We start from the raw sequence: 18925 nt of genomic DNA, 5'->3' as shown, positions 1-18925 counted from the left end.
GTCTTAGGAATTCAACCCCGAGGAGTTCTACCACTTGCTGGAGGCGGCTGAGGGCCATGCTAAGGAGGGCCACCTTGTCAAGACAGACATCCCCCGATACATCATCCGCCAGCTGGGCCTCACCCGTGACCCCTTTCCAGGTGCTGACTGGTCCGTGCGGGGGGCTCTGGGTGAGCTGACTGGGACCCAGGCCTTGACTCACTCCTGTTCCCCTCCTAGATGTGGTGCATCTGGAGGAGCAAGACAGCGGCGGCTCTAACACGCCTGAGCAGGACGACCTTTCTGAGGTGAGGCCCGGAGGCCCCATGGGCAATGTGCTGGTCCGGCCCTGTGGTCAGGGCTCGCCGCCTGCCTCTTTGCCCTCAGGCTGAGCGAATCTCTTGATCCCAGCTCTAAGCCTCAGTTTCCCCACCTGTAAAATGGGTTAATAATAGCTCTTCCTCCACAGGCAGTTTTCTTTTCATGATTAAATACACATAACATAAAATATACATTTAAACAAGTTTTAAATGAACAATTCATTGTTATTTATTGTGAGGCCATTTCCACCATCTAGCCCCTAAACATTTTCATCATACCAAAAGGAAACCTTGTACCCATGAAGCAGTTTCTCTCCGTCCCCTCCCTCCCCCACAGCCCCTGGCAACCACTGATCTGCTCTCCAGATCTTTCTGTCTTTATGGATTTGCTGGGTCTGGATATTTCATATAAACGGAATTATTCACCCTGTGGCCTTTGGTGCCTGGCATAATGTTTTCAAGGCTTACCCATGCTATGGATGAATCAGTGCTTCGTTCTTTTCGTGGCTGAATAATATATGCCATGTTTTGCTTATCCATTGTTCACTGATGGACCTTTAGGTCCACATCTGTTAGCTATTGTGTGAATAGTGCTGCAATGAATATTTGTGCACAAGTATTTGTTTGAGTAACTGTCTCAGTTCTTTTAGGTATATACCTAGGAGTGGAATTTCTGGGTCACATGGTAACTCTATATTTAATTTCTTGAAGAAATCTGTATGGACTTTTGAATGGGTTGAGTGTCTCCGTGTGTTAAGAACTCACAAAGAAAATGGCTTAATTCCACCCACAGGCCAACCACACTTTGGTAGATGTTCCACATGTCTGGTGGAGGTTACCCACCATAATGGCCATACATGTGTTTTCAAAAGTGTGAAACAAAATATAGACGTCAGAAGATTAAAATTAAAATCTGGGTTTGTGCCTCTTAAAAAAAATCAAAAGTTCTAACAACACTGTGATGGAACCAGCTGGCATTGAATGTGGGCTGGCCTATGATATGGGGTTACCTACACCCCAGTCACCCGACTGTCACCTGGTATGCCTGGTCCCTGAAAGCATTTGGGTTTGTGTCCTTTGTTTCAGATTATGTCTATGAATTCACATACATACACACATACATCTGTCCTGTATTTTAAAAAATCTCATTATACCATTATATGCCATTTAATTTTTTGAATAGGTAATGGAATGACATCACTCAAAAGTCTAAAACTCTAAAAAGGTATTTATCTTTAATTGTTGTTCGTAGGCTCCTTTGTAATGCCATTCAACCAAACTTGTTAATTGAGTGATTCAAATCTTCCATCTTCCTATTCATTTTTCTTTTTTTGCCAGGTTGATTTGATAGTTTCTGAGAGAGATGTGTTAAGTTTGTCTTGAGTAACTTCTCTTTGTAGTTCTGCCAATGTTTCTATCAAACTTTTTTGGGCTACATTCTAAGGAACATAGAAGTTCAATATTTTTAAACTTCACAGATCTTTTTGTGAACTGTTAATGTAGTAAATCTCTTGTCCCTATAAAAAATAAAAATTATTTTCAAAAATGGTATACAGCAGAAAATCTTATACCCACTCTTGTCCCCCATACCCATACTGCCTCAAATATATTTTGCCCCTCTTTTTACATAAAATCATACAGTAAATATTGCTCCTTGTTTTTTCCCCCCATTTAATAAAATACTTTGGAGAACTTTCTGAATAAGTGTACAGAAATATTTTTCATTAAAAAAAAAGAAAGAAAAAACAGTGGTAAAGGACGTCCCTGGCAGTCCAGTGGTTAACACTGCTTCTACCGCAGGGGGCACGGGTTCAATCCCTGGTTCAGGAACTAAGATCCTGTGTGCCACACAGTATGGCCAAAAACAAGAACAAAATAGTAATAAAATATTCCTTTATATTGTATCCCCTCATGTTTTATTTAACCAATTTCCTATGTATGGATTATTCCCAGTCTTATAATGAGTAAGAAAATATGTGTCTGTCATTTTTTTTTTTACAAAAATTTATTCTTAAATGTACAATAGATTCCAAGACAACACTTCATTCTAGCTATAGGTGGCAATAGATATTATGGCAGGGAATCCAGGTGTATAAACAGGAGTGGAGCTAAGGGTCATCGTTGCCTCAGGCACAAGGAACAGCTTACTTTTTGCCAGATTTCTTAGTTCCACCGGTGGCCAGGGGGCCTTTCCTTGCGGCCTTTGCTTTTAGCTCCTCAAGTTTCTTCTGCTCTTCCTTCTGCTTCTGCCTGAATGCCTTATCTTCCTCCTCCATCTCCTTGGCTTGCTTCTTAGACTGCTTCTTCTTGCCACTTTCGCGGCCTGACGTGGCAGCTACGCCCTTTCCCCAGACCCTGCCACCGGAAGCAGAGCTCCCCGTTCCAGCCCCTGCACCTGTGTGTCATTTTTCACATGTGAAAGCATATCTATAGCATGAATTCAAAAGTGTAAAAAAACTTTTTTAAAGTGAAAATTGCTGGATTAAAGGAAGCATGCATTTGTAATTCTGATATACACCAAGTACCTTTAATTGAGACTGTACCAATTTACCCCACTCCAGTACTCTTGCATGGCAAATCCCATGGATGGAAGAGCCTGGTAGGCTGCAGTCCAGGGGGTCGCTAAGAGTCAGACACAAGTGAGCGACTTCACTTTCACTTTTCACTTTGATGCATTGGAGAAGGAAATGGCAACCCACTCCAGTATTCTTGCCTGGAGAATCCCAGAGACTTGGGAGCCTGGCGGGCTGCCGTCTATGGGGTCGCACAGAGTTGGACACGACTGAAGCGACTTAGCAGCAGCAGCAGTACCAATTTATACTCCCAACAGCAAGGTATAGAAGTATCTGTTTCTGCACAGCTTGACCCACAGAGTGTGCCAGGCTTTTGGATTATTTCTTCTGCCAATCTACTGTGTGAAAAATGGTATCTTGGAGTAGTTTTAGCTTGCCTATTTGTCATTATTTGTGATGTTCAACATTTTTTCACATGGTTAACAGCTCTAAGTCTAGTTTACATATCTTGCATACTTTTTCTCTTCAGTTGTTAATGTTATTGTTGATTTCTGGGAGCTCGTTACATATTAGGATGATTAGCCATTTTGTAGGTTTCTTTCCTAATGAAGAGAAGTTTGTTATATGACTTCACTGTCAGCCAGTCTTGGGTTTAAGTTCTGACTTTGTTACTCCCTCATTGTGGCATTTGGATGAAGGACTCATTCACCGACTTTGTGCCTCAACTTCCCCATGTGTTAAGTGGAATACCAAGAGTCTCAGTCTCATGATGGTGATGATGATGCCGTGGTCTCCATCTTTCCTCTGCAGGGCCGCAGCACCAAGGCTAAGAAACCGCCTGGAGAGAATGACTTTGAGACCATAAAGCTCATAAGCAATGGTGCCTACGGGTGAGCCACCCGGGGCTCTGGCGGGGGGAGGGCGGCGGAGGCCGGGTGTCTCGGAGGTGACGGCCGGTCCTCGCTCTCTCCCCCTGCAGCGCCGTCTACCTGGTGCGGCACCGGGAAACGAGGCAGCGCTTCGCGATGAAGAAGATCAACAAGCAGAACCTGATCCTGCGCAACCAAATCCAGCAGGCCTTCGTGGAGCGCGACATCCTTACGTTTGCCGAGAACCCCTTTGTGGTCGGGATGTTCTGCTCGTTCGAGACCCGGCGCCACCTCTGCATGGTCATGGAATATGTGGAAGGTGTGGGTGCCTGCAGGGCTGTGGGGAAGATGAGGGTATGGCCGCTAGGGGTAGTCTGCCCGAACCCCAGTCACCGTGTTGGCTATCCACCTGTGTGTTTAGTTTATCCACCCATTTATTCATCCAGCCATTGTTCAAACATTCCATCTGTTTTTTTCTACCCAGTCATCTATTGATTTATCTGTTTTCTTCTTAAAATTTTTACTCATTTGTGGCTGGGCTGGTTCTGCGTTGCTGAGTGTGGGTTTTCTCTAGTTGTAGCAAGCAGGGCCTACTCTCCAGTTGCAGTGTGCCAGCTTCTCACTGGGGTGGCTTCTCTTTTTGCGGCGTACAGACTCTAGAGTGCTTAGGCTCAGTAGTTATGGCACACCAGCTTAGTGGCTCTGCGCCATGTGGGATCTTCCCTGCAGGGATCAAACATGCATCCCCTGCGTTGGCAGGTGAATTTTTAACCACTGGACCACCAGGGAAGCCCGATTTATCTGTTTTAATTTCTCTCAGTATGGGTACATCCATTCCATTATTTATCCATCTATCCTCCTTCCCTTCATCTGTTCATTTGCTAATCCTTCCACTTTTCCATCCATATACCTACACGCCATCTCTCCATCTGTCCATCCAATTACCCATCTATTTGTCCATGCATGTATCTGTTTATACATTACAGCTTTATTTATTTTATTCAAGTGTAGTTGATTTACAATATTATATCACATTTATTTTTAAAGGCTTGCCTGCTTTTCACTGTGTGGTCCTCGTGGCTGTGGGCTTGCTCTGGTTGGGGCAAGTGGGGACTGCTCTTCATTGCGGTGCTTTGGCTCCTCATTCAGGGCCTCTTCTCTGGAGCACGGGCTGTAGGCACTAGGCCTTCAGTGGTGGCGTTTGGGCTTCAGCAGTTTCATCTTGAGGTCTCTCGAGCGCTGACTCAGTAGTTGTGGAACACCAGCTTAGTTGCCCCATGGCATGTGGGATTTTCCCAGACCAAGGATTGAACCCGTGTCCCCTGCATTGGCAGGCAGACTCCTAACCACTGGACCACCGGGGAAGCCCCCACATCTATTAAAAAAAAAAAGTAATAGACTTCATTTTTTAGAGCAGTTTTAGGTTTATAGAAAAAGTGGCTGGAAAGCTCAGAGAGTTCCCAGGTGTTCACTCCCCTCCTGCTTTGTTTCCTCTGCTGTTTACATCTTGTAACACATTGGTTACAATTGAAGAACAAATACTGCACATTATTATTAACTCAATTATATTAGCGTTCACTGTGTTGTACATCTGTTTTCCATCCGTCCCTCTTTTTCTAAATCTAGGCATTCATTCATCCATCTGTTTATTCACCTACCTACTTAACATCCAGCTATCCACCAATATCTATTTACCCATTTATTAATCTGTCATCCATCCATCCCTCTTTCCATCCGTCTATTTACTATTCTTATTTGTACTCATTCATCCAAACCTCCACTCTAGCAGCTGTCTCATTTTATCTAGTTAGCAGTCTAACTCCATCTACTTACTCACAATTAATGCATCAGTTTATCCATCCCTTTACCATCCATCCAAGCATCCAATCACCAATATATATGTTTTTCATTTGTTTATCTAACCATCCCAAATATTCATCCATCCATCTTCCAAACACAGAAGTACTATGGTTACACACATGATCTCACAGGGCTATAGCTGTGCCACCTCCAAGTCTTAATTGACCATTAAGTCACTCAACAGATATCCCTTCATCATCTCCTTCATGTCACACACTTTCCTGGTGACATAGTGGAGACCTGGACAGATACACCTTTCCCTCACGGAGGGAATAGACATACAATAAAACATACAATAAAACTGTATAGATATACAATAAACAAGAAAAGCAAGCAACTTCAGGAATGGCTTTATCTAGGTGCTCAAATTATGTCATTAGTAATCTCTCCATCTCTTGGGTCTGTTCTCCCACGTGTGGACGTCCCACTAAACAGGGCTTGATAGGGAATTCCCTGATCGTCCGAGGTTAGGACTCCACACTTCTGCTGCAAGCAGCATGGGCTTTGTGCCTGCCGGGGGAACTAAGATCTCACAAGCCACATGGCATGGCCAAAAAATAAATAAAATGAAACAGGCCTTGATATAGTGAGGTTACCATCCAACAGGTCCCAGTTTACATCCTATGAGCTTAGCAATCTTTGTGACAAAAGGGAAAAGTCATTGACCGAACTTGGGTTACATGCTGATCCAGCAGCTAAACCTGGAAGGAAATCTGACCCTTGTGAGAAAAAGGAGAAATGGAAGCTGAGGGAGACGAAAATATGAATGCTGCTGACAGTAAATCTGGTGGGGCAAAGTCATTTATATTTTAAAACCTCAGACCCTCAAAGTTCAGACTGCAAACTAGGGTCCATTCTCCTAGACTCAGTTCATAAGCAGGCAGCTTCAGTCCCAACTAAACTTTACCTCCACCATCAACTCCCTGCCTGACCCAACCTCTCTCTGAGGTTGGGTGTAAAGCAGTCCCTTCCTGTGTAAAATCAACTGATTGTGCTAACTTTGGAGGATGGCTAAGAAAACAAGAGAAGCCTGGCAGAGGGCACTCCCAGCAGAAGCTGGGAGAGGGAGGCCCCTCTCTGAGCCTGTTTTCCTTAGCTGTAAAGTGGGGGCCATGTGAGAAGAGAACTTGGTTCTCTGCTGCCTGCTGAGTGCTCAGCTCTGGGCCAGGGTTGCCTCCCTCTTCACATGCATCCCATTCCTTCACCCCCAGGGGGGGACTGCGCCACCCTGCTGAAGAACATTGGGGCACTGCCTGTGGAGATGGCTCGCATGTACTTTGCGGAGACAGTGCTGGCGCTGGAGTACTTGCATAACTACGGCATCGTGCACCGCGACCTCAAGCCTGACAAGTGAGCCTTGACCTTTGCCACCACTCCTTCCCTGTCCCTCGGGGGTTGGGGGAGCCCTGGCACAGAAAGGCCAGGAGTGAGGAGGACCGTCCTCACCTCTAAGACCCCAGTTTGCTTCTGCAGCCTCCTTATCACCTCCATGGGGCACATCAAACTCACGGATTTTGGCCTCTCAAAGATGGGGCTCATGAGCCTCACCACCAACCTCTATGAAGGCCACATTGAGAAGGACGCCCGGGAGTTCCTGGACAAACAGGTGTGTGTGCGGGAGTGGGGGTCACCACGGGTGGAGTGACCCGGCAGGACTATGTGGGCCCTGGGCCTGGCATGGGGGGGGCACTGCTCCCCCAGGAGGCCCCTTCTGTGGCCAGGGCATGGGCTAACCGCCTGCCCCCAGGTGTGTGGGACCCCAGAGTACATCGCACCCGAGGTCATCCTGCGTCAGGGATACGGCAAGCCGGTGGACTGGTGGGCCATGGGCATCATTCTCTACGAGTTCCTGGTGGGCTGTGTGCCCTTCTTTGGAGACACTCCCGAAGAGCTCTTTGGACAGGTCATCAGTGGTGCGTGCCTCCGCGGTGGGCAGGCAGGGGGCACGGAAACGAGGGAGGGCCCAAGGCCTCGTGGACCTAAAAGTGAACCCTACCCCACACCTTGCTCTGCAGATGACATCCTGTGGCCCGAAGGGGAGGAGGCCCTACCCACGGATGCCCAGCACCTGATATCCAGCCTCCTGCAGACTAATCCCTTGATCCGTCTAGGTGCAGGTAGGCGGGGCGGGGGGGGGGGGGGTCTGCTGTGCTGAGAATATGAGTTGAGGCAGGGGTGGGTGGGTAGTGGTGTCTGTTGTCCGTAGCAGGGCTTCCAGCGCTGTGTCCCTGGGTGGGAAAATGGGTGAGCTGGGCTGCTGGGCTACTGGGCTAGCCTTAAGTGTCAGCTGTGCAGTCGTGTCTGACTCTTTGCAACCCCATGGACTGTGGCCCATCAGGCTCCTCTGTTCATGGAATTCTCCAGGCAAGAATACTGGAGTGGGCAGCTATGCCCTTCTCCAGGAGATCTTCTCTATCCAGGGATTGAACCTGGGTCTCCTGCATTGCAGGCAGACTCTTTATAGTCTGAATCACCAGTGAAGCCTGAGCTAGCCATAGCTGTCGCTTAAATTCCTTCCCTGATCCAGCCCCCTCCTTCCTCCCCAGGCGGTGCCTTCGAGGTGAAGCAGCACAGTTTCTTTCGAGACCTGGATTGGACAGGATTGCTGAGGCAGAAGGCCGAGTTCATCCCCCATCTGGAGTCCGAAGATGATACCAGCTACTTCGACAGTGAGCGGGGACAGCGGGTGGAATCCTTTGAGGGGGCCCTTGGGTATGGCCTGGGCTGGAACCCAGTTCTAGCCCGCTAGAACAGAGAAGAGGGCTGAGGTTGTGCCGGGGGCGTGGCTTAGCAGAGGAGCGGGGCTCAGAGAAGAAAGAAGGTTGGGGTAGGGATGGGGCCGGCTGCTGCTGCTGCTAAGTCGTGTCTGACTCTGTGCGACCCCATAGACGGCAGCCCACCAGGCTCCTCCGTCCCTGGGATTCTCCAGGCAAGAATATTGGAGTGGGTTGCCATTTCCTTCTCCAATGCATGATAGTGAAAAGTCAAAGTGAAGTCGCTCAGTCCGTCCGACTCTTAGCAACCTCATGGACTGCAGCCTACCAGGCTCCTCCGTCCATGGGTTTTCCAGGCAAGAGTACTGCAGTGGGGTGCCATTGCCTTCTCCTAGGGATGGAGCCTGGACCGGAGTAAATTCTAAAATTGGAAGTGAGCCTGGATTACCAGGCGGTGCTAGGTCCCAGAACAAGGCAAGAGCCCTGGCTGGCGGAGGCAGAACCAGGGTGGAGAGCACCTTAGGTGGAGTCTGGGGGTGTGACTTTATGGAGGCGGGGCTACATGTAGCCTTGGAGAAAGTGGGACTGGGACTTAGCGTGGGGGCGGGGTCTGAATCAGTTACTAGTTAGAAGGGGCGTGCGTGGCCAGGCTTGTAGGACCTAGACCTGACTTTCGTGGGGTTGTGATTTGAGGAGTGGACGTGCCCGCGGGAGTGGACGTGCCCGCGGTCACTATCCACACCTCCACCCCAGCCCGCTCAGACAGGTATCACCACGTGAACTCCTACGATGAGGATGACACCACGGAGGAGGAGCCTGTGGAGATCCGTCAGTTCTCCTCCTGCTCCCCGCGCTTCAGCAAGGTGGGACAAACCGGGGGGTAGGGATGGGGTGAGTCCGGGGGAGGGCGGGGCAGGTGTTGAGGGAAGGAATGGAGGTGGGCTTGAAGTGGGCAGGGGCTCAGGAGGCTGTGGGGAGCAGGCACACAGACCTAAAGTCTCAGACTGGAGAAATTTACAGAGGGAGTGAGGATCTGAGTGATGAGGCTAGTGGTAGAGGGGGTGGGGTGGGGGAAAGCAGCATAGTCTTGGAAGTGGCCTTTGGCATTAAAGTGAGTGAAGTCGCTCAGTCGTGTCCGACTCTTTGCGATCCCATGGACTGTAGCCTTCCAGGTTCCTCCGCCCATGGGATTTTCCAGGCAAGAATACTGAAGTGGGTTTCTTCTCCAGGAGATCTTCAGGATCTCCTGGTCTCCCGCATTGTAAGCAGACGCTTTACTGTCTGAGCTACCAGGGAGGACGCTTTCGGCATTGAGTGGAATCTAACGGGAACCTGAACAGTATGGAAATGACCGACAGGAGGAGCGGGCTAATCTGGACCAGGCGGGGTCAGGATCTGGGAATGGAGAGACTGAGCACTGAGGGCGGAGCTAGGCCGTGGTGAGGCTGGGCACTCTTTCATTTAGAGGAACAGCATGAGGCGGGGGTCACAAAGAGTCGGACACGACTGAGCACACATACAATGCAGGGGGATGCACGACCTAGCTTGGGAGAGGGTACGCATAACTGGATGAGACTTGGAGAGGTGAGATTCTTTACGGCTTGGGCAGGGCAGGATCTAGAATATGTCAGAGCCTTATTTCGTGGGGGTGGGGCCAGAACTGAAGAATTGTGGGTGGTTGGGCTCGGTCCAGGAATGGGCAGAACCCAGCTTTACTAGGATGGAGCTTAGTTTGGCAGGCTCCAGTAGCGAGGTAGAGAATGAGATGGTTGGTTGGCATCATCGACTCAATGAACATGAGTCTGAGCAAACTCCAGGAGACAGGGAAGCCTAGCGTGCTGCAGTCCACGGGGTCGCAAATACTTGGACACGACTGAGCGACTAAACAGTGGCGCGAAGTTTACTGGTTCAGGAGGGAAGGCAGAACCTGGGGGCTGGACTTCCCTCCACTACCGCTTGCAGGTGTACAGCAGTATGGAGCAGCTGTCGCAGCACGAGCCCAAGACCCCCGTGGCGGCAGCGGGGACCAGCAAGAGGGAGCCGAGCGCCAAGGGCCCAGAGGAGAAGGTGACCAGCAAGCGGGAGGGCCTGGGTGGCCTGACCCTGCGCGAGAAGACCTGGAGAGGGGGCTCCCCAGAGATGTGAGCAAGGGCAGAGCTGGGTTTGGGGGCGGGGCCCGAAGGGGAGTAACTCCTCTGACAACGCCCCCTTTGCGCAGCAAGCGCTTCTCGGCATCTGAGGCCAGCTTCTTGGAGGGGGAGGCCAGTCCCCCGTTGGGCGCCCGCCGCCGTTTCTCGGCGCTGCTGGAGCCCAGCCGCTTCAGCACCCCGCAAGAGGAAGAGGATGAGGCTCGGCTGCGCAGGCCTCCCCGGCCCAGCTCCGACCCCCCAGGCTCACTGGATGCGCGGGCCGCCAAAGAGACACTTCCAGGGGATGGCACCCCTAGCACCGGGGACTCGGAGGCTAGTAAGTGCCCCCTCCTGCCGCCTTCCCCGATTCCCCAGGGGCCATATATGAGCGTTCAGTGAGCCTGGTTACTGCTTATGCAAGTTCTCCTGTACTCTCCACACTCCAACCTGGGATTCTCATCAACATGAGAATGACCCCTATTCCATGCTCAGTCAGTCAACAAATGTGTTTAAGCACTTCTCTGTGTCAGGAGCTGTTCCAGATGTATAGGGTACCTGCTCTTATGAAATTCACAATCCAGCAAGGGAGAGAGGTGGGAAGAGCCTTGCATGCAGAGGGAACACCATTTAAGAGGACTATGCCCTTGGACTGACCCCCTAACCCACCTGCTATGTTGCAGCTGACCGCCCAGGCGACCTCTGCCCACCCTCCAAGGATGGGGACCCATCAGGCCCCAGAGCCACCAATGACCTGGTTCTGCGCCGAGCGCGGCACCAGCAGCTATCAGGAGATCCCGCGGTAGAGAAGCGGCCTTCTAGAACCGGGGGCAAAGTCATCAAGTCAGCCTCGGCCACTGCCTTGTCTGTCATGATCCCTGCAGGTGACGCTGGGTCCAACCTGGCAGGGGATGGGCTGCCCCCATTGGTGCGTTTTCCCAGTCCGCCGTGATTTGCTCTGGGATGGGCCAATGAGAGCCCTGGGACTTTCACTTGGGAGGAGGGAGGAGCAGACACGGGTAGAGCTGTGTCTGTCCGCCCTGACCTCTGACCATGGGTCTGTGTCTGCAGTGGACCCACATGGGAGCTCACCTTTGGCTAGCCCCATGTCCCCGCGATCTCTCTCCTCCAACCCATCCTCACGGGACTCCTCACCCAGCCGGGACTACTCGCCGGCTGTCAGTGGGCTTCGCTCCCCCATCACCATCCAACGCTCGGGCAAGAAGTATGGCTTCACACTGCGTGCCATCCGCGTCTACATGGGTGACTCAGATGTCTACAGTGTACACCACATTGTCTGGGTGAGCAGTCATGGATGAGCCTGCATTCTATGGTGGGGTTGGGGAGAGTTCCACACGCTCCCCGCCACCTCCTCGCTCAAAGGGATGAGGGACAGCTCAAACTCTGGAACTAGGCAGCCTGAATGAGACTCCTCTGTGACACCCCGCACCCCATCACTTTCCTGTCTGATTCTCAGTTTCTTCATTTGCAAACTGGCGAGAATGATTGTTTTGCTCGGTGTTATGATTAATTACTGTGCCTACAGAGTTAGGTGTCTGGAACAGAAGCTTAGGGAGACTTCCTTGTTACCAATCCTGTTAATCCTGCCCCTGTGGGGTGCCCTGTCCCCAGCACGTGGAGGAGGGGGGCCCAGCCCAGGAGGCAGGGCTCTGTGCCGGGGACCTCATCACCCACGTGAACGGGGAGCCGGTGCATGGCATGGTACATCCTGAGGTCGTTGAGCTGATCCTTAAGGTGAGTCTATGGGGGAAAAGCGAAGTGTCAGGGGAGTGGAAGGGAGTGAAGGGTGAGGGAGGTCCTGGGGAGCTGGAGTTGCCAGAACAGCCTCCAGCAGAGAACTTTCCCCCTTTCTAACCCCAGAGTGGCAATAAAGTGGCCGTTACCACAACGCCCTTCGAAAATACCTCCATCCGTATCGGCCCTGCACGGCGCAGCAGCTACAAGGCCAAAATGGCTCGGAGGAACAAGAGGCCCTCTGCCAAGGAGGGTCAGGAGAGGTGGGTGGGGCCGAGTGCAGTGGGCGGGGCTATAAACAGCAGGCCCTCTGGAGCATTCCAGTTTTTGAGCAATGGCCAGGGCTTATGTGGGATAGGTATGGGAGAGGACAGGAGAAGGCATATTCACAGGAATGGAAGTTGTGCACAGGAAAGGTGGCCGGGGCCACTGTGCGTGTGTGCTAGGTCGCTTCAGTCTTGTCTGACTCTTTGAGACCCTATGGATTGTAGCCCGCCAGGCTCTTCTGTCCATGGGATTCTCCAGGCAAGAATACTGGAGTTGGTTGCCATGCCCTTCTCCAGGGGATCTTCCCGACCCAGGGATCAGGAAGACATAAGAGAACTCCAGTCTCACGTCTCCTGCATTGGCAGGCGGGTTCTTTACCACTCGCGCCACCTGGGGGTCACCGAGTGAAGAGCAATAATGAGAGGACAGAGAAGGAGGGGCTGAGAAAGTGGGAGGAGTTGGGAAAAGAAGATGTACCAAGCTCCAAAACTCGGAGTAGAGCAGAGCCAGCGGATACGGACCAAGAGGGCACCATCCAAGAGATGACCCTGCTTTGCTGGATGCATTTAAGAGACTGGGAGGGGCCAGGAGAAGAGACTTCTACCTGGGAGGAGCATACCAGGCCAGTAGAAATAATTTCTTCCCTTACAAATAATGCAGAATTAGGAGAGGTGGGTGGAGCCAGGAGAGTTTTCTGTTTTGATCAGCGGGTTTGGCCTGGACAAAGAGTGAGTGGGGATTGGAGTGAGATGCGTCAGGCTGAGGCCAGTGAAATTCTTCCTGCCCTGATAGGTGGGTTTAGCTCAAGAGGGGGTGGCTAGAAAGGTGGATGGGGCCAGAATAGGTTGGTTCTGTTTGGAAGGATGTTTCTAGCTTGGACCGTGAGTGGTCAACAAGCAATCGGTAGGCCAGGTGGGAGGAGCCAAGTGGGACAGCCATAAAGGAAGTCTCCAGTCTCCAACAGTGTTGTTTTTGAAGAGGGAGGATCCAGATTGGGTGGGTGGTTCCAGGAGGTGCCTTGTGGCCCTGAAGTGGGGAGAGCCGGGAGCTCTAGAGTCTGGTCCAGGGAAACTGGTTCCCTCCTTGTCCTCTAGCAAGAAGCGCAGCTCCCTCTTCCGCAAGATCACGAAGCAGTCGAACTTGCTGCACACTAGCCGCTCGCTGTCGTCGCTGAACCGCTCGCTGTCATCCAGCGACAGCTTGCCCGGCTCTCCCACGCACGGCCTGCCGGCGCGCTCGCCCACCCACAGCTACCGCTCCACGCCTGACTCCGCCTACCTAGGTAGACCCTGCGCCTGCGCGGGGCGGGCGGCATGTGCGGGCGGGGCAGTGCCCTGGCGGCGCCCACCCAGTTCTTTGCTCTCTCTTGCCCGCCCGCAGGCGCCTCGTCCCAGAGTAGCTCGCCCGCCTCGAGCACGCCCAACTCGCCGGCGTCGTCAGCGTCGCACCACATCCGGCCCAGCACGCTGCACGGCCTGTCGCCGAAGCTGCACCGCCAGTACCGCTCTGCGCGCTGCAAGTCGGCAGGCAACATCCCGCTGTCGCCGCTGGCGCACACGCCGTCCCCGACACAGGCGTCGCCGCCGCCGCTGCCGGGCCACACGGTGGGCAGCTCGCACACCACGCAGAGCTTCCCGGCCAAGCTGCACTCGTCGCCGCCGGTGGTGCGCCCGCGCCCGAAGAGTGCCGAGCCCCCGCGCTCCCCACTCCTCAAACGGGTGCAGTCGGCGGAGAAGCTGGGAGCCTCACTGGGCGCCGACAAGAAGGGCGCGCTGCGCAAACACAGCCTCGAGGTGGGCCACCCGGATTTCCGCAAGGACTTCCACGGCGAGCTAGCGCTGCATAGCCTCGCAGAGTCGGACGGCGAGACACCCCCTATCGAGGGTCCCGGTGCGCCCCGGCAGGTCGCCGTCCGCCGCCTGGGCCGCCAGGAGTCGCCCTTGAGCCTGGGCGCGGACCCGCTGCTGCCCGAGGGCGCCCCCAGGCCGCTGGCATTAAGTAAGGAGAAAGAGTCCCCGGGTGGCGCCGAGGCCTGCACCCCGCCCCGCGCGACGACCCCTGGGGGTCGGACCCTGGAGCGGGACGCCAGCGGCGCGCGACACCAGAGCGTGCAGACCGAAGACGGTACGGGCGGGACGGCCAGGGCCGTGGCCAAGTCCGCCCTGAGCCCGGTGCAGGAACACGAGACCGGCCGGCGCAGCAGTTCCGGCGAAGCAGGCACGCCCCCGGTGCCCATTGTCGTAGAGCCCGTACGGCCCGGGGCGAAAGCCGAGGTGTCTCAGCCCCCAAGTGTGCATACCCCGAGTGCGGACTCCAAGGCATTGCCCGAATCTGCACCCCTGGCACCTCCCCAACCTGAGGCCCTCCGGGGCCGGGAGCGCTGGGTGCTGGAGGTGGTAGAGGAGCGGACCACGCTGAGCGGGCCTCGTTCCAAACCTGCCTCTCCCAAGCTCTCCCCAGACCCCCAGACCCCCTCCCAAGCCCCAACAAAAAATGTGCCCAGCAGTGCCGGGCCCCCAGCCCCACCTGCTTCCCTGCCGGGCCCGACCACCAAGCCTGAGGTGGGGCCAACCTCTCGGTGCCCTGCTGAAGCTGTGCCCTCAGTAGGCCCGACCAAAAAAGGGGCGCCCTGCCCCATGCCCCCAGGCCCATAGCAGTGGGAGCCGCTGGCCCCGTGCTGTACAGCCGCCTGTATACATATGTACACATATAAATAAAGTGCGCCCCTGCTGTGTGAGCTTTCTGGAGCTCGCCCCTCCTCCCCTAGCGAGGCAGGACATCCTGTTTCCACCCCCTTGCCTGTGTGCTTGTTAAGGGGTGAAACTTCCTCCAGTCCTAGTTACCATAAAGAGGGGAGGTAGGTCTTGGATGGACCCTTACTTGGGGTCCTATTCTGAGTCTCACCTATGTGCCAGCTGCCCCCAGACCCTGAGCAATTGCAATGCTGTTCAGAGTCCCAGTGCCCAGCTGAAGAAAGAATAACAGTCTCATTTACCAATTTCTTTGTATTACTATGATTCCCATTGTACAGATGAGTCACAGATTAAGGCACATGATTAAGGCCAAACAAATAGGAAGGGACAAAATAGATTCAAACTCAAGTCCACATTGGCCCCTGAACCTTAGCTCTTATATGTCCTGCTGGGCTTCCTAGAGAGAAGGCCCTGCTCTTGTTTTCACAGGGCTCCCAGGCCTTCACCAGAGGCTTGAAGGCCTTCCAGAGCATCTGGGCACACAGAGTGCCCCCACCCCGGTGCTCCTCTCTTTGGTTCCGATTCATGTCACCCACACAGGCCCAGGGCCCTTTTGGGGTTACACACCACTTGGAATGGTCTTCTGTGGCATTGAAGGCTGGCCCAGCTGGTCCAGGGAAGGCTGTCTGAGTCACGTCAAATACATGCTGGGCCCCGGAGCAGTTGGAGGGCAGGATACCGGAAGATCTCTGCCAGAATTGGACCTGCAGGGTACTGCCAAGGGCTTCTGCCAGCCAGCCAGAGTACAGGTCTGCAGAAAATGGAAGGAGGGCATGGACAGGGTCAGGATCAATGCTAGGGATTCCCTAGGCAACTTCCCCTCTCTGAGCTGTTTCCTCAGTTGTCAATTCCTGGCCATCTGGAGGATTATAACATTAAGAGTAATAGCCCTTACTAAATGCTTTATATGTATCACTTTGCACACAGCAGCCCTTTCAAGCAGATACCATTACTATTCCCATTTTTCAGACAGGTAAGTTGAAACCCTGATTAAATCATGTATCACACAGCCAGAAACCAATACTTGAACACAGGTATGTTGGTTGTTTACCTTGCATGTGATTATGACTCAGATGTGTCCCAGTCCCTACCCAGGACCTGCCCATAGCCACCAGACAGTCCCTCGCAGAGAAAGAGTTCTCCAATCATCAACCTCAGGCCTCACCATCTCCAAAGTTTCCAAATTTGGCAAAGCTCTGGAATGTGGCTCCTTTCTTTGATGTGAGTGTTACACTGCTGTTCCATGGTCCCTGGCGAACATGATGGCCCTTGACTACCTCCTCCAGGTAGGGGAATTTCTGGGCGAAGTCCCCTTCCAGCCTGTGGTCATACACCAGTGGGTAGGTATAGGTCAGCTGTTTGCCTGGAGGGCAAGAGGAGAAGAAAATGAGGGACTGTTCTAAGATTCTGATCTGGGAATCAGGGACTCACCGTCTCCCTGTCTTTACTCACTGATATCCAGAAACTGGGTGAGAGGAAAAGATACACAGATCAGGGTCTGCCCATATTTTTGGGCACCAGGAGGCCAGCTGTACGCAGCAGAGGAGGCATGTGGAGGGAAGTTTGGAACGCTGTGGATCAACCAGAAGCCCCCTTCTTGGTCCAGGAGCAGCACACCTGAACCAGAAATTGGAGTTGATGGGGGGAGGGGACTGCTTGAGACATCACAACAAGCACACGTGCAACCAGGAACACTCTCACTCTGTAGGGGGCCCGGACTGCAGGACCAGTGGGCAGCAGGCAGTGAGTGTCAGGACCACTGCTGAGTTCAGTTTCCACAGCCATCAGTTCTTATAGTTCAGAAGAAGGACCACGTTGATTTAAGATAGGGAAACAGATATCCAGGGTCTGCCAGAGCAGCTCACCCTCAGACACAGGCAGGTCAGGAATTAGCTGAAGAAGATGCATAGGGAAACCAGAACCCTCCCCCAGCCCCCAATGTGGCCTCACCTTTTGTGTGCCCACGACTGGAAGAGTCAGACTCGCGGGATTTAGGCGGTTGGTCATTGTAGAGCACAAAGGCGAGCTGGGGAAGATGGACAGGGACAACGTGAAGGTTCCCTCAGGTCAGGCCCACCCTAGAGTCCCACCCCAGGTTCGGCCGGAGGCGTCATCACCTGGCTGCTGTTTCGGTACAGCGGCAGCAGGCTGCGGCCCACGGCGCCGGTGGTGCTACTGATGAACCCCACGCCGTCGCGCCAGTCCTCTGAGTATTCGTCAAAGTACTTGTACCGCAGCCCGTTCTGCGTCGCATCTCCCGACCCTGTGTGGGCCGGCAGCTTGTAAACGACGAACCTATAGGTTGGGGGACGGACAGAATGGAGGAAGACGGGAAGGCACCTGTTTTCTCCTAGGAGTGCAGCAAGCCCCAGTGCGGCTCTGAGGAATAGTGGGCGCCTGCGCACTCACCAGTCCACAGGCTTCCCCGAGTCCCCGTAGCACGTCAGGGTTCCTACAGGGACCCAGAGCAGCGCGGTCAATAGCAGCGAGCTCAGCGTGGCCATCGAGCTGGGTTCTAGAAATTTGTGTCGAGAGGGCGAGGCGCGGGGTCACGAGCTGGGACAGGCCCGGCCCCTGGTGACTTTCACTTCCCCAAATCCGCCTGGGAACCCAACTCCACACATCAAGAGGATGGAGACCCCGCCCGCGAGGTGAGAAGCAGAGATTTAAAAAGGCAGTCCAGGATCCTCCCAGGGGCTGGACTTTTTTTCTGGCCGTCACACCCATCTGAGACCGCCCCCGCCCCATCTGAGTCCGCCCCGGATCCGGCTAGCCTGGGGCCTCCTCCTGCTTCCGGCCGGCTAGTCTCTGATAGGCTCCACCCCCTGGCTCGGCCCAGACACGCCCTCTCAAGGCTAAGCGGTTTCCAGCGCCCGCCTCCGACTCTGCTCCTCGCCAACCACAGCTCACGTCCTTCTGCTAGGCCCTGCCTCCGTCTCTTTCAATTCAGGCTGTGTGTGCTTCGTCGCTCAGTCGTGTACGATTCTTTGAGACTCCGTGGAGTGTAGTCCGCCAGGCTCCTCTGTCCTTGGGGATTCTCCAGGCAAGAATACTGGAGTGGGTTGCCATGTCCTCCTCCAGGGATGGAACCCCAGGATTGAATCCAGGTTTCCCGCATTGCAGGCGAATTCTTTACCATCTAAGCCACCAGGGAAGCCCCATTACTGGCTGGCTAATCCCAATGAACATTCTTCTATTTAACGGCACTCTTTCCCCGGTTTACCCGTCAGAGGCAATTTTGGACTTTATCCTTTCCTGCCTTACAGCCTGAGGTCCACCTGGTGTGACTTGCTCCTTTAGAGGAAGCTTGTGCTGTTGGTCCTCCCCGTTTTCATTTTGCATGTCCCCCCACCCCCACTCGGCCACCGTACAAGAGCTAGCCAAGGGGTCACTTTGGATCATGGTAGGGTGAAGGATGCTGGGGCTCTGGGACCTAGCTGAAGATTCCTTTAAAAAAAAAAAAAAGTATTTATTTTGGCGACTCCACAGGGCATATGGGATCCTAGTTCCCCAGAGATCGAACCCATGCTCCCTGCAATGGAAGCCTAGAGTCCTAACCACCGGACCATCAGGGAATTCCCTTAGGATTCTTGGTGGAGGAAGAAGATTCTTAAGTAGAAAAGAAGGCCCCTGTGAATGTTCCTGGGCTTCAAGGCAGGAAGCAAGGACAATATAGCCTGACCTTGGGGTGGGGGAAGGAGGGGGGCTGCAAGGCAGTCAGTGCCCAAGGAAGGTTGCCCAGTTTTAGGAGATGAGTGTGTAAATGTGT

At 53.5% G+C, this 18925-nt stretch overlaps 3 protein-coding genes across 3 annotated transcripts in view; 1 reads left to right on the top strand and 2 right to left on the bottom strand.

Annotated features, from left to right (window-relative positions):
* MAST1 (microtubule associated serine/threonine kinase 1) overlaps positions 1–15401 on the top strand; it is a 24520-nt gene extending 9119 nt beyond the window's left edge. The window contains exons 9-26 of the mRNA XM_069590303.1: positions 8–140; positions 220–287; positions 3623–3702; positions 3792–4000; positions 6753–6891; positions 7015–7147; positions 7289–7454; positions 7557–7658; positions 8088–8210; positions 9009–9118; positions 10218–10396; positions 10474–10721; positions 11065–11265; positions 11453–11682; positions 12014–12136; positions 12263–12399; positions 13498–13685; positions 13784–15401. Coding sequence (XP_069446404.1) covers positions 8–140; positions 220–287; positions 3623–3702; positions 3792–4000; positions 6753–6891; positions 7015–7147; positions 7289–7454; positions 7557–7658; positions 8088–8210; positions 9009–9118; positions 10218–10396; positions 10474–10721; positions 11065–11265; positions 11453–11682; positions 12014–12136; positions 12263–12399; positions 13498–13685; positions 13784–15057 — 3843 coding nt within the window. The 3' untranslated portion in view covers positions 15058–15401. The remainder of the gene's footprint in view (positions 1–7; positions 141–219; positions 288–3622; positions 3703–3791; positions 4001–6752; positions 6892–7014; positions 7148–7288; positions 7455–7556; positions 7659–8087; positions 8211–9008; positions 9119–10217; positions 10397–10473; positions 10722–11064; positions 11266–11452; positions 11683–12013; positions 12137–12262; positions 12400–13497; positions 13686–13783) is intronic.
* On the bottom strand, positions 2363–3492 carry LOC138440580 (translation machinery-associated protein 7-like). Its single transcript, XM_069590277.2, has 2 exons — positions 3485–3492; positions 2363–2654 (listed from the first exon to the last, which is right to left on the bottom strand). The coding sequence occupies exons 1-2, from the start codon at positions 3490–3492 to the stop codon at positions 2444–2446; spliced, it is 219 nt and encodes a 72-aa protein (XP_069446378.1). The 3' UTR covers positions 2363–2443.
* On the bottom strand, positions 15394–18925 carry DNASE2 (deoxyribonuclease 2, lysosomal). Its single transcript, XM_069590870.1, has 6 exons — positions 17566–18925; positions 17274–17451; positions 17107–17182; positions 16609–16773; positions 16322–16519; positions 15394–15907 (listed from the first exon to the last, which is right to left on the bottom strand). Exons 1-6 carry the CDS (start codon positions 17658–17660, stop codon positions 15501–15503), a joined length of 1119 nt encoding a protein of 372 aa, XP_069446971.1. The 5' UTR covers positions 17661–18925; the 3' UTR covers positions 15394–15500.

The sequence above is a fragment of the Ovis canadensis genome, chromosome 5 (genome assembly GCF_042477335.2).
Source record: "Ovis canadensis isolate MfBH-ARS-UI-01 breed Bighorn chromosome 5, ARS-UI_OviCan_v2, whole genome shotgun sequence".
NCBI lineage: Eukaryota > Metazoa > Chordata > Mammalia > Artiodactyla > Bovidae > Ovis > Ovis canadensis.
This window is presented reverse-complemented; position numbering and strand designations above follow the sequence as displayed.

Excerpts from the sequence above, each read along its gene's own strand:
- DNASE2 (XM_069590870.1), bottom strand. The coding sequence starts at position 17,660 with ATGGCCACGCTGAGCTCGCTGCTATTGACCGCGCTGCTCTGGGTCCCT. Across the intron at positions 17,183-17,273 it reads TGTACCGAAACAGCAGCCAG|CTCGCCTTTGTGCTCTACAA; the intron begins GTGATGACGCCT and ends CATCTTCCCCAG. Across the intron at positions 16,774-17,106 it reads CAGTCGTGGGCACACAAAAG|GTGTGCTGCTCCTGGACCAA; the intron begins GTGAGGCCACAT and ends TTTCTGGTTCAG.